At 39.6% G+C, this 13,705-nt stretch overlaps 1 protein-coding gene across 2 annotated transcripts in view; it reads left to right on the forward strand.

The window, feature by feature from the left end:
* nfx1 (nuclear transcription factor, X-box binding 1) overlaps positions 1–13,705 on the forward strand; it is a 72,982-nt gene that overhangs the window by 38,635 nt on the left and 20,642 nt on the right. Inside the window, exons 9-14 of one of the 2 annotated variants that reach the window (XM_060824781.1) lie at positions 1,260–1,477; positions 4,873–4,970; positions 5,696–5,726; positions 6,442–6,524; positions 9,876–9,984; positions 10,931–11,050. In XM_060824781.1, the coding sequence (XP_060680764.1) occupies positions 1,260–1,477; positions 4,873–4,970; positions 5,696–5,726; positions 6,442–6,524; positions 9,876–9,984; positions 10,931–11,050 (659 nt within the window). The remainder of the gene's footprint in view (positions 1–1,259; positions 1,478–4,872; positions 4,971–5,695; positions 5,727–6,441; positions 6,525–9,875; positions 9,985–10,930; positions 11,051–13,705) is intronic. The other variant, XM_060824782.1, reaches the window with a different exon arrangement.

Here is a 13,705-nt window from a genome sequence, read left to right on the forward strand (position 1 = left end):
CTCTTTCTCTATAATGATTTCTTGGATTTTCTCTAAATCCTGGCATTCTGGGTTGCGTCTGTCTCTGTATCTCCAATTTTTGGTTAATTTCTCCTGTCTATCTGCTAAATATAATCTAAAGTAAAATAAGCACCACCTAGCGTGTCCAGTCACCATTCACTATTTTTCTCCCTCACCGAATGGATATATTTTCAAATTCACACATCTTAAGAACAAAATAATAATATCCTGTTTAAATCAGTGTTTTCCAAATTTAGACCATAAGAGACATGAGCAGAAATTAGGCCCTTCAACCTATTGAGTCTACACTGCCATTCAATCGTGGCTGATAAGTTTCTCAACCGCATTCTCCCATTTTCTTACCATAATCCTTGATCCCCTTGATACTCAACCCATCTATCTCAATGACCTGACCTCCACAGCCTTCTCTGGGAATGAATTCCATAAATTCACCATTCTCTGGCTGAAGAAGTTTCTCTTTATCTCCATTCTAAAAAGTCTCTCCTTTTACTCTAAGGCAATGCCCTCTGGTTCTAGTCTCCTACTAATGGAAATACCTTCCCAACATCTACTCTGTCTGGGCCATTAAGTATTCTGCATGTTTCAATTTGATCCCTCCTCTCATCCTTCTAAACTCAGAGTATAAACCCAGAATCCTCAAACCATCCTTGTTGGAGCTGGGGCTAGTCAGTTAATTCTTAGACATTTTTTTTGTGCCTTGTTGGTTAGGATTTTGGTAAGTTTTAAAAATTCTGCCCTTTGATTTGGTGTTGCTTGATCTGTATTGCTCTTCCCTAATTCCACTTGTCTGTTTCGGCTTCTCAGGAAGCGAGCCATTTGCAAAACGTTGCCAGTTGTGGCTCCATGTCAAAAGACTTATTTTAAATGTCATTTTAAATGAATGATAAAGCCTAATGAATCTCATTAAAACAAGTAGAAAAATTTTAATGAATTTGTATTAACACTTAAAAGATCTCACTTGGCAAAAATCCAGTGCCAAATAATATTTTAAAAGTGAATAGAACCAAGATTCTTGGATGCAAAACCATTTTTCCCACTTTAATAGCTTCGATTGTGAGCATTTTATATGGATACTGTAAATGCTGTTTTAAATTTCTGTATTGTAATCTCACCTTGTCTTGGCTCATTATAATTATCAGTATTGATTTGTCTGTGTGCATGACTGGTACATGCTACAATAATACCTTTTGTACCTTTATTGTTTACTTCAAAGTTTCATGGATTGTTTGCTCCCTTAGGAAACTCGACTGTGGAAACCATACCTGTTTGCAGCTGTGCCACCCATCTGCATGTCAGCCTTGTCCTCGCTTGCCAGCATTGGTACACAGCTGCCCTTGTGGGCAGACTCCTTTGTGCAAACTTCTAGAGCTTGGTTACCCTGAGCGTAAGAGCTGCACTGACTCTATACCATCATGTGGGAAGACTTGTGGCAAGCCCTTACCTTGTGGCTCTGATGGTGAGGAGATTAGATGGCTTTGACAAGTTGTGTTTATGAACTTTTGTTTTAATTGATGAAATGAAGTTTTTAAATCATATTATTGAGGTTCATTAATAAAAATTTTAAACTGGTTCACAGCTTGGAACAAATTCTGTGTGGAATTTGTTAGGATTATTAAAACATTATTGTGATACTTTCCATAATTTGTTAAAAATCACTAAGGAATTAGCTATTTTCAGTTTGTTGTTCATAATATGGAGAAAACTTGTTTCCAAGCTGTAAATTACTTACTGAAAACCAAGTAAACATATGCTTGTGCATTCTAAGCTATGGTTTTGTAATTTTGGTCATGTTTGCTTTTAATGAGGAAAGGTGAAGTATACTGAGACTGCAGTCATCATTGGCTTAATTTGATTGACCATCCTGCTTTGTTCGTATTTGCTTCTCAAACATAATTATGAACAAAAAACGTAGCAAATTTGAGATAAAAACAGATACACTAAATGGCTATGCATTTCTAGTATATCTGTGAAGTGAAAGTGCTTTTTAGCCTTCTCATTCTGCATGATGCCACAGAACTGTCAACAATTTGTTACAAGTGGCTAGGAAGAGAAAGAACAGAATGAGTGTGAGACTTCATAAATGGTTATAGCACCATTATTTCACCTGCATCGAATGTACCAGATCTCTGCTAGACCAGTGCACCTAGTCCCAAAGCCTTTTCCCAGGAGACGTGCAAGTGGAAAACTGTTACATAATGTAGGCAACAATAGGTGAGTCAAGAGAAATATTGTGTAGAAGTCACTGAAGATGGAAAGACATCAGAGAAAGCTGAAAACATGAAGGAAATTGAAGATCAAACAAATAAAAACCATCTCGTAGATTTGTAATAAAATTTTGACCCAAGGCAAATGCAGACTACTCTATCTGCATAGCTCTTTAGTGTACATCTGCAAAGTGGAAAAGCTTTTAAGTCGTCTGACTCTGCCTGCTTTGTGTTCGGCTGGCTATCTGAGTAGCAATACCCTATCAGGCCAGCTCCCTACGATTTCGTGTGTCCGGCTGTTTATTGCTAAAATCTGAAGCTACTGGTCAGTATTTCCAACAGAGGTATTCAGGATGCCTAGAAAAAGATAAAACGCTGTTCTTTTAAACTTGGGTAGAGCAGTACTGAAAACTTGATAAGTGATGGGATAGGTGGTGGGTCTTGCTGACAGCCAATCTCTGCAGTAGTGAGCCACAGGGTATTTGGTCATATTTACAGGCACATTAGCAAGTGTCCCAACAACATGTTTTGTGTCCTCATAGAAGGGGCTACACTATGAGCAGCAAATACAATCTAAATTCTCTTTTTCAAATCAGTTAAGTGTTTTGGACACTGCTTTCAGTTTGAATGAGGAATGGAGAAGTATTGTAATGTTCTGCATGGAAGTATCAGGGATAATGAAATGTCAGTTAAATTAGGAGAAGATCAAATAAGAGCATTCCCTTTCCAGCAGCACCCCAGGGACTGCAGCGGTACCACCACCTTCACAAGGGCACTTAGGGTGAGGCAATAAATACTGACCTGGCCAGGCACATCCACATCCCTGCAACAAATATTGAAATGAAATCCTAGATTGAAAGTTATCCCTGTAAAATAGAGATCAGGAAATCTGTTTTGTGGAGACATTGCGAAGTATATAGTGGAGTGAATGCTAACCAATAGTGTGCAAGGTAAGGTTGCTGTTGAGCGTCTAAGAGTGGAGGCCAAAACCAGTCCTCTTCGCACTGGAAAAGAAGCTCTGCCATAAAAAAATTTCTCTGACCTTTCTGGTATGGAAAGAGGAATCATCAGATTAGATGTCACTAACATGGGAAAATTAGGAATCTCTTGCAGACTCGGTGTGGCTCTGGAAAAGCACAGCAGGTCAGGCAGCATCCGAGAATTAGAAGAATTGATGTTTCGGGCATTAAGTCCTTCTTCAGGGATGTGTGGTGGGGGTGGGGCTGCACCAAAAGTAGCTGGAAGGCCGGTGGGGTGCAGGTAGTGTGATTGTGATTGGTCGGCAGGAAGAGTGGAGTGGATAGGTGGGAAGGAAGATAGACAGGTCAAGAGGGTGATGCTGAGTTAGAGGGTTGGATCTGGGATGAGGTGGGGGCAGGAGTGTAACTGCAGAAGTTGAGCTGTTTCATCCTACAAAGAGGCAGGCATAACTGGATCTATGCAGGTGCCCATGGCTATCCCTTTGGTCTGAAGGAAGTGGGAGAATTTGAAGAAGTTGTTGAAGGTGTGGACCAGTTCCACTAACAGTTGTTTGTTGGAGGGGTACTGGTTGGGTCAACAAGAGAGGAAGAAATGGGATGGGGGTGGGGAGCGCGGAGAGAGTTTGGAGGCAATGGTGTCGAGATAAGAGGCCAAGTTCGGTGGGGTAGGAACAAGTTGACCGGTGCAGTCAGGTTAGTGGATTTTGGGTAAGAGGTAGAACTGGGTGGTACGGGATTGTGGAACTGAGGTTGGAGGCTGTGGATTAGAGATCGCCTGAGGTGATGAGATTGTGAATGGTCTGGGAGATGATGGTTTGGTGAAGGAAGGTGAGGTCATGGTTGATGGGATGGTAGAGGAGGTGTCCATGAATTGGCTTCAGCAAGGTAGACGTCAGTGCACCAAACTATCACTGCACCCCTCTTGTCTGCTGGTTTAATGGTGAGGTTGGGATTGGGGCAGAGGGAGTGGAAGGTTGCGCTTTTGAGAGCATGAGGAGTGGACATGTTGAGGCGATCAATGTCACAGTGGCAGTTGGAGATGAAGACACTGAGACCAGGGCAGGATGTCCAAAAGGATGAAGAATTCTTGAATCAGAAGAGGAGGTCCTCAGAGGGTGGTGGGAGTCGCAATTGAAAAAGTAAGCACTGAGCAGGGGGCAGTGGAAGAAAAGCTGGATGTTGCAACAGGTAGGGAATTTGTCGACCCTAGTGTGTGCTCCGACTTACTCATTCACTCACTCCCTCACAAGGGCTTATGCCCGACACGTTAGATCCTGCCTGACCTGCTGTGCTCTTCCAGTACTACACTTTTTTTCAATTTTGACTCTCCAGTATCTGCAGTCCTCACTTCCTCTCTAGGTCTCTTGCCGTCTGTTAAGGTAATTCATTGTCAAATGTATGTTTGGAATATTGTAAGATAGGATACGAATTAATACTCCATGATGATCTTAACAGTAAGTTTCTTGAGTGTTCTCAAAATTAGATAGTCTGCTTCCAGGCCAACAGTCTGAAGCAAATGTGACTTAGTGACTGTATACACTGTATATTGCCTTTTCTGAGACTAGTCCGTCCAGCTAGTCTTCAACAATATTTGAGAATTTTATTTGCGGGAATTCTGACATTCATGGTCATCAATAGAATTAAGTTTTTTTTTCTTTAAAATATAGGTTCCATTCATACTTGTAGTAACCTTTGCCATGAAGGTGAATGTGGACCATGTGCTGGAATTTCCACTGTTAACTGTCGGTGTGGATTTAAAAAGCAGGTGAGGGAAAGGTCACGTCTATAATACAATATATTATATCTACTTTATTCAATTTGCTTTCAATACTAATTCACTTCTCATTGGAATTAGACCATGGCAAGGACAGATTTAGGCAGACGGCAAGTGTTTATGCAGCAATTCTTTTGAATCGGGGAAAATAGGAGTAATTTTTCAGACCCCAGTTTCCTAGCAGGATCAGAGATCAGGTTTATTCGTCAATCAGTTTGACTTCCTAGTGGGACACCTGTCATTATCAGGCATGTGCATGCTGGTATGTTGAGTCAATTCCCAGCATGCAAGGGAACCCAGACTTCAGATTTTGCATTTAACTCAGCTGAACACCCACCCATCTACATATTTTGCCACAAAAAGTATCTAGCCTGTAATTAAAATAATTACCAGTCTCTGAAGACAATGAATAGATGAACTCTAAGCCATAAAAATTATTCTTACCACCACTAATAGTGTGCCACTTCACAATAGATTCACTATTTAATCTCTGTGGTTTGATGACGAATTAAGTTTTGCCATTTCTAAAGGACTGTCCCCAAAATCATTAATAGAAGTACATTCCTTAATTGAACTGTTTACTCACATCATCAGTGATTGATTGACCTGTGTGGAAGAATTTAATTCTGCATTAATTTCTGATTAAAAAAAACTTCAAGAAAAAAAAATGCAGTGAATTTCAGCTTGTGTAATAATTGTTATTTAATCCTGCATAGGATGTTCCTTGTGTCAACATCACAAAGGAAGGTAAGCATCGAGATGCTTCCACTTTTATTTTGGAAATTAAGGTAGCGATGTTTTCAGTTAAAATGTTGTTAGAAATTGATTATTTGTTATGTTTAGTTTTTTTTTAAATAGGCAAAATGAGATTTCACTTACATTTTCACAGTTCTCCCCCATATCATCACCCAAGGTTTTGAATGAGAGATTCCAAAAATCTATTATGAAACTAACTGCTAAATAAAAAATTTGATAGATCCTTGTAGCGACCAGCTTGTTTTAGCCTATCCTGCCCTCATTTGTTGAGAAGCCTCCCTAAAGTATTCGTATGATGTTAGTTAACTGGCCGAGTTCTACTCGGCATACAGTAATTGTAACTAACCTTTGCTGGTCAATGTTGAAAAGTGAATACTAAACACACTTCCCTTGTCTGACACACTCTAGTGTGGCCATCTCTGTCCAGCAGTTGTAAGTTTAATGCGCACATGCGTTCTCACATGTACATGCCGCAATTACTACCCTCCTTCTGTAACCAGTAGCAACCCCATTGGTATCTAGATGCTGTTTTTTATAGATGCTGAATTCCATAATTTGATGATATTGGAGATACTCATGGTTTAGTAGAAATTATCAATTTCTTATTGTATCAATGAAATTGTATTTCTGAAAGGAGATTGTACTGTTGTGAAAACCTTCATGAGTTGCTATGTAACACCACCTCTGCTGTAATTTTCTTATGTAGCAGATCTGCTCTTTCTGTGTGACAAGCGTTGCAATAAAAAACGTTCTTGTGGCCGCCACAAATGTAACGAAATTTGTTGCGTGGTAAGTCGATTAAATACGTTTGAGACTTTTTTTAAACTGCGCACTTTATTGTGTTCTGACAAATCACTATTACAGAAGATCAGATAAGATACATAGGTATATCTCGTACTCTGTAATAAAGGCTGGTAGCTTATCCTTTAAATAAATTATCCATAGTCAATTTGTCTTGTATTAGCATGGTTGCATTGCTACCTACCATTGCACAGGTAATGGTTTCCAAAAACAAAGAAGCAAAGTGAAAGCAACCACATGCTCCAGAATGCAGTCAGAATATGGGACGATGAAAGGATTTCAGAAGTAAGAGCTAGAAAACGATACATAGTCCTTCAAGTTGCTCTGCCACTCAGCAAAATCATGGTTGATCTTCTACCTCAATTTCACTTTCCTGCATGATCGTATTCCCTTTGGCTAAAAGTCTATCTTTATCTTAAATATACTTGGTGAGAAGTTCCAACCCAAACAGCTGATAATGCATACTCAAAGAACCCCAAATCCTTTAGTGAAGAATTTTCTCCTCCTCTTAATTATAACTTCTCCTACCTCTTATTTTGAGTCTAACTGTTTTCCAGATCCCATATCCAGGGGAATTTTTTTCTCTACATCTATCCTTGAAAAATGTTATCTCTTTGAATTAGATCCACACTCATTCTTATAAACTTGAGAGGGTATGGACCCTCAATATTCTTAGGACAAAACCCTCACCCCAGCAAACAGTCTAATGAACTTCTGTCACACTTCTGGAGTAAGAGTGTCCTCCCTGATGTAAGGAGGCCAGATTTGAACACAGTACTTCACACGTGGCCACATTTAAATGTTGTAAGATGTGTAGCAATAACTAGTATATGATTCGTCATTGTCCACATAGACATGAACATGAATGGGGGTGGCACAGTGGCTCAGTGCTTAGTACTACTACTACTCAGTGCCAGGGACCCAGGTGTGATTTCAGGCTTGGTAAACTGTCTAAAGTCTGTGCACCCTCCCCATGTCTATGTGGGTTTCCTCCCACAGTCCAGAGATGTGCAGATTCGGTAGATTTTGCAATTTAGCATGGCCGTAGTGTTCAGGGATGTGCAGGCTTGGTGGATTAGACATGGGAAATGAAGGCTTACAGGGATTGGGTGTGTCTGGGTGGTATGCTCATCAGAGGCTGTATTGACTGGATAGTCGAATGGCCTGCTTCCAAACTGTTGGGATTCTATGCTTCTGCGAATACCAAAGTCAAAGGATATCAAAATCCTTCTAAGTATAAAAAATTCTCAATTCCTTTGTTGCAAGTTGATATTTTTCCCACAAGTTTATAACTTCTTACTGTGTCACATTGTTCTCTATTTGCTGTTACATTCTTTTCTTCGACCTAATCATTTACAAGGGTTGGTTAAATAAAAATAATGGGGGTTCTTTATTTGAGGGTAAGTCTATGTACAAACTATATGCCCTGGAAGCTAAATAAAGTACATCTGACTTTTGCTGCTCTTTATGGACTGCATATCATACAGCTAATATTGTCCTGAACTGAATGTATTGACAGTTCAGAATACACAATCTTAAAGATGTGTACTTTTTTTTGTAACTCACTTGTGGGTTGAGTGATGCTGGCTGAGCCAGCATTTATTCCCCATTTTCCAGTTGCTTTGAAGATGAAATTGAACTGCCTCTTGAATCACTGCAGTCCATTTGGTGCAGGTATTCCCCCAAAATGCCATTCGCGAGGAATTTCCAGGGTTTTGACTCAGCAACACTGAAAGAGCAATGGTATATTTTTAAGGTTGGCTTGCAAATAGCTTGGAGGGAAGTTAACAGATGGTGGAGTTTCCATGTATCTGCTGCCCTTCTAGATGGCTTGTTTATATGTTTCAGAGAACCCAATTTTGATGTATGGTCAGAACGGAGTGAATTATCTTCCACTTCAGTATTGGATATTTTGTGGTCACCTACCTTTTTTTTTGCAGCATTTCTTAATGCTAGCTGCAGTTTTTGACATCTAATCCAGAATCTTGCAACTGTTTTGGAGTTTTTGTCTTGATTGACCACTAAAGGCATTGCCAGTGCATTAGCTGGTCATATGTTACTGCTTAACAGTAATGATAGTGCTGTTAAGCTTTTTGATTTTTCTTTCCTGGCTTAACTTAAGCACTAGCCACAAATAATCAATTTAGTTGTGAAAACTGAATTCAGGAGTTCCAAAGTGAAAGCAAATAATGAAGAAAATACTTTTTACAGACTTCTGAAAGTGTTACTGCATAGATTCTTCTTTCCAGCCCAGTTTGTAGTTGTTAATTTCATTAATGAATTCCCATGTAGTGAGACGACCTGCAGTCTGCTATTTAGTTTCTGTTCTTGATTTAACTTTGTGGTTAGACTTTGAACAATTAAGCTCTCACAGGTTTAACCAAACTTATGAGAATCTGATTCCTGTTGGCTTCAGCAAGGTGTGATCCAATATGGATGTAACTGTATGTGGAATTCCCCCTACAGAGATGTAACTATACAAAAGGCAGGTTTCATACTTGCTCCACTTTAACACCAGCTCATTTCTTCTATTGCCAGTCATTCACAATGATTGAAACAATCTGGATTGTTTATTTCGAAGTAAGATTGTATAATGTTCACTGGTGGCGAAGTATAGTATGCTTGAGTTTTACCACTGTTGCTCAAAGTTACATGACATGTCAGTCTTAATAAATCACATCCTGCCTCAAGATGGTGGTGTTTAATAGTTTAATGTGGTCTCTCCTTTAAAAGTATATGAGCATCATAACACCGCATCTGCTCTTATCATTTCCATAAATTTAACCTGTCTGTCTCACTCCTGCATCTTAGTGTCCTCCCACCAACTCTTGTTGTCAGCAAATGTAGATGCATTAAATTTTTACAACTAGCTTGCTGTCCACTGATCTCATCTTAAATATTTGGTGTTTTTTAAAACCATCTTCATTACAATATGTAAAATTTTGTCACTATACAATGTTTAAGCTCTTAAGATATTAAGGTTGTCTTATTAGATCAAGCAGACTATCTTGCCTTTAAGGTGCAGGCTGGTAGTTGACATTGCGTTAATATGTGCACCTTTGCTCATTCTAGACCAATTTATCTCAATTTTCTCTGCTTCTCACCATTCTGTCTGTCTGTCACACTGCTGCTTCCTATATTCCATGCTCACTGTTTTATGGAATTCCACAGTAGACTCAGTAACATTTCAGAGAGGCACTATTTCAGTTATTTTGAAATGTATGTAGTAAGTTTTTGTATGTATATGGAAAGTGAGGGTTTTATTTTGTTAAATAGATTTTTTGAATAGTTTTGAGACTACTGTCAAATGTCTTGTAACCTGTTGATTTCATTTTTAAGGATACTGAACATAAGTGTCTCCTTCTCTGTGGACGCAAGCTTAACTGTGGACAGCACAAGTGTGAGGAACCTTGCCACCGTGGAAACTGTCAGAATTGCTGGCAAAGTAGTAAGTCTGAAGTCAAAAAAAATAGTAATCTGACTTAGTGTCTATATGCAAAACTGTATGAATTTTTATAACATCAGAGTCCCATTCATGGCCCAAGCATGTGATTACATAAATGCAAGTTTTCTACTAGATAGAATCATAAGCTTGAAGAATACACTCTTAAATCAGATGTTTAATAAAATCTATCCTTTACCATAGCAAACCAGTTAGTCAATACAGGATTCCAAAGGATCTTTTAAATTTTGTGAACTGGTTGCTCAATAAGTTTTTTAATCTGCTGCATTGGATAAATTTCTTATTTTTGTTTGAGTCTAGGGGCAGTCCTTCATTGATTTCACAGTTGAAGAAAATGTCATTGGATTTGATAGCTATCTCTAATTTGCCTAAAACAGTAGGATCTTTAACAAAAAAAGAGCCATGTTTAAAATAAATTGTTCTCTGAAACTAGTCTTTTGACAAAAGATCTTTCAAAAAACTGTCAAAATTGTCCTTTGTCACCAAGAATGCTATTCCACACAAACGTGGAAAATCAGTGTCCCCTATTCTGCACTACTCATCCCTCTGTCTTTTGTTAAAAGTCACTCCTGATGCTTAACCTAGAAGCTGCTTAGCAACTAGGGGAAATCCAGCTTTGTCAGTCACAAACAGCTCTTCATACCCATAGCAAAGAGTGAAGTGGATGGATAACACTTGATAAATGAGGCTTGTTGGTTAAAATTGATTTGCTATGTCTGCCAAACTGAAAGTTCACTCTCACTGGACACCTGTTCAAGGTAAAATATGTCTGAAAATGTTCAGTCTGACTCCTCGACCTCCTTCCCATTTTCTTATTCTACACTCAGTGTAACAGCTGTTTCTTCATCTGTTATTATCCACGTGTAGGTTACATGGCAGTGCAAACTCTTGGAAGCTAGATTATGCAATTAACCCAATATTTACTGTTTAGGTTTTGATGAATTAACATGTCATTGTGGCAAAACAGTGATCTATCCTCCAATACCATGTGGCACCAAACCTCCAGAGTGCAAAAACCCTTGCATCAGAGAGCATGAGTGTGATCATCCAGGTAAGAAAGAATGGCTTCACCATGCTCATTAAATTGAAATCCTTTTGTATTTTTTAGTGGAGCACAGGTGATACTGTGTTTAAAGAGATTTAAGTTTACGTAAATAGTTTGAATAGTTATGAATGGTGATAAGTAGTTAAGGGCTATCTTTGAAACCCATAGGGATAACAAAGTTGACTATAACTTGTTTGACTTCGCTTAGGCAGTATCCAATGTGATCTAAAATAGCAGAATACGTTTCTGCACTGACTGGACCAAACCTCATGGAGTCTCTAGCACCCATCTTTAACTAACACAAACGATTTTATAGAAGCTTGAGGAGGACTGCTTAAATTAAGTTTAAAGAGCGCAAGAGGAGAGTGACTTCAGAGAGACAAAAGCACCAGTGGAGAGTGGCCTCTCATAAAACTAACATGCATGTGAACAACTTTGGAGAGATTATGAATGAGAGGAGAATAGTTTCAGTGAGATCAAAGCAGGTCCACGCTTAAGGGAGTAAGTGATCCTGGACCAAGGAAGGAGCCTGAGGAAGGGCTTATTCCTAAAACATTGACTCTCTGCTCCTTGGATGTCCCTGACCCGCTGTGCTTTTCCAGCACCTCACCTTTCGACAAGAAAGGAGCCATCAATCACAAAAGCGAGGGAAGGCAGAGAAAAGATTGGGATATTAGATCAGACCCACACCATCGAGGGAAGAGATAGAGAAGATTCATCTCTTAGTGAAGCACTTCTAGTTGCTTTCCCGTCCCTCACTGTTCTCTAAAATGGAGATCCTGCTGCAAAATGACCTAGGTTCTCCAACTCTCAGTTAATCCTCTTGATGCATAACTTTAATTCTACTCCTTTTTTTGAAACTCCTTTATCTGTGGAGTCAAAAGACACTGCCTGCTGCCTTAAAATAGGAATTTGATCCTAGTAATGCCTCTGTCAAGCAGGACACAACAAGGCACATTGGAAAGCAAAAGATATCTAATTTCTGTGTTGTGGCATAAAAATGCAACCTTGATTTATTTCTAGCACTTTTACCGTTGGCCCCTGCCTGTGATATGCAAAATAAATACTCATTGGAGTTTGAAAGAGAGAATGCAAAATCAGATGTAATGGTGTTACAGTTAAATAAAGATAATTATGAGGGCATGAGAGAGGAACTGACAAAAATAGACTGGAAGCAGAGGCTAGCGGGGAAGACAGTAGAGCAAAATTGGCATGAGTTTGTGGGTATAATTGAGGACACTGTACAGAGGATTATCCCCAAGAAAAGAAAGATTATCCGGGGAGGGATTAGACAACCATGGCTGACAAAGGAAGTCAGGAAATGTATTAAAGAAAAAGCGAGATCCTATAAAGTGGCCAAGAGCAGTGGGAAATCAGAAGATTGGGAAGGCTACAAAAACAAACAGAGGATAACAAAGAGAGTAATAAGAAAGGAGAGGATCAAATATGAAGGTAGGCTAGCCAGTAATATTAGAAATGATAGTAAAAGTTTCTTTCAGTACATAAGAAACAAACGACAGGCAAAAGTAGACATTGGGCCACTTCAAACTGATGCAGGAAGCCTAGTGATGGGAGATAAGGAAATAGCAGGAGAACTTAACAAGTACTTTGCGTCAGTTTTCACAGTGGAAGACATGAGTAAGATCCCAACAAAGGGAGTCAGGGGGCTGAGTTGAGTATGGTTGCCATTACAAAAAAGAAAATGCTAGAAAAGTTTAAAAAGTCTTAAAATTGATAAATCTCCTGGCCCCAATGGGATACACCCTAGAGTTCTGAGAGAGGTGGCTGAGGAAATAGTGGTGGCATTGGTTGAGATCTTTCAAGAGTCACTGGAGTCAGGGAAAGTCCTGGATGATTGGAAGATCGCTGTTGTAACCCCCTTGTTCAAGAAAGGATCAAGACAAAAGATGGAAAATTATAGGCCAATTAGCCTAACCTCGGTTGTTGGTAAAATTCTAGAATCCATCATTAAGGATGAGGTTCCTAAATTCTTAGAGCAGAGTCTGATTAGAACAAGTCAACATGGATTTAGTAAGGGGAGGTCATGCCTGACAAACCTGTTGGAATTCTTTGAAGAGGTGACAAGTAGGTTAGACCAGGGAAACCCAGTGGATGTGGTCTATCTTGACTTTCAAAAGGCCTTTGATAAGGTGCCACACAGGAGGCTGCTGAGCAAGGTGAGGGCCCATGGTGTCCGAGGTGAGCTACTGGGATGGATTGAGGATTGGCTGTCTGACAGAAGGCAGAGAGTTGGGATAAAAGGTTCTTTTTCGGAATGGCAGCCGGTGACGAGCGGTGTCCCGCAGGGTTCAGTGTTGGGGCCACAGCTATTCGCATTATATATTAATGATCTGGATGAAGGGACTGGGGGCATTCTAGCGAAGTTTGCAGATGATACAAAGTTAGGTGGACAGGCAGGTAGTACTGAGGAAGTGGGGAGGCTACAGAAGGATCTAGACAGTTTGGGAGAGTGGTCCAGAAAATGGCGGCTGAAATTCAACGTGAGCAAATGCGAGGTCTTGCACTTTGGCAAAAAGAATAAAAGCATAGACTACTTTCTAAACGGTGAGAAAATTCGTAAAGCCAAAGTGCAAAGGGATCTAGGAGTGCTAGTCGAGGATTCTCTGAAGGTAAACATGCAGGTTGAGTCCGTGATTAAGA

Source organism: Hemiscyllium ocellatum, chromosome 5, assembly GCF_020745735.1.
Source record: "Hemiscyllium ocellatum isolate sHemOce1 chromosome 5, sHemOce1.pat.X.cur, whole genome shotgun sequence".
Lineage (NCBI taxonomy): Eukaryota > Metazoa > Chordata > Chondrichthyes > Orectolobiformes > Hemiscylliidae > Hemiscyllium > Hemiscyllium ocellatum.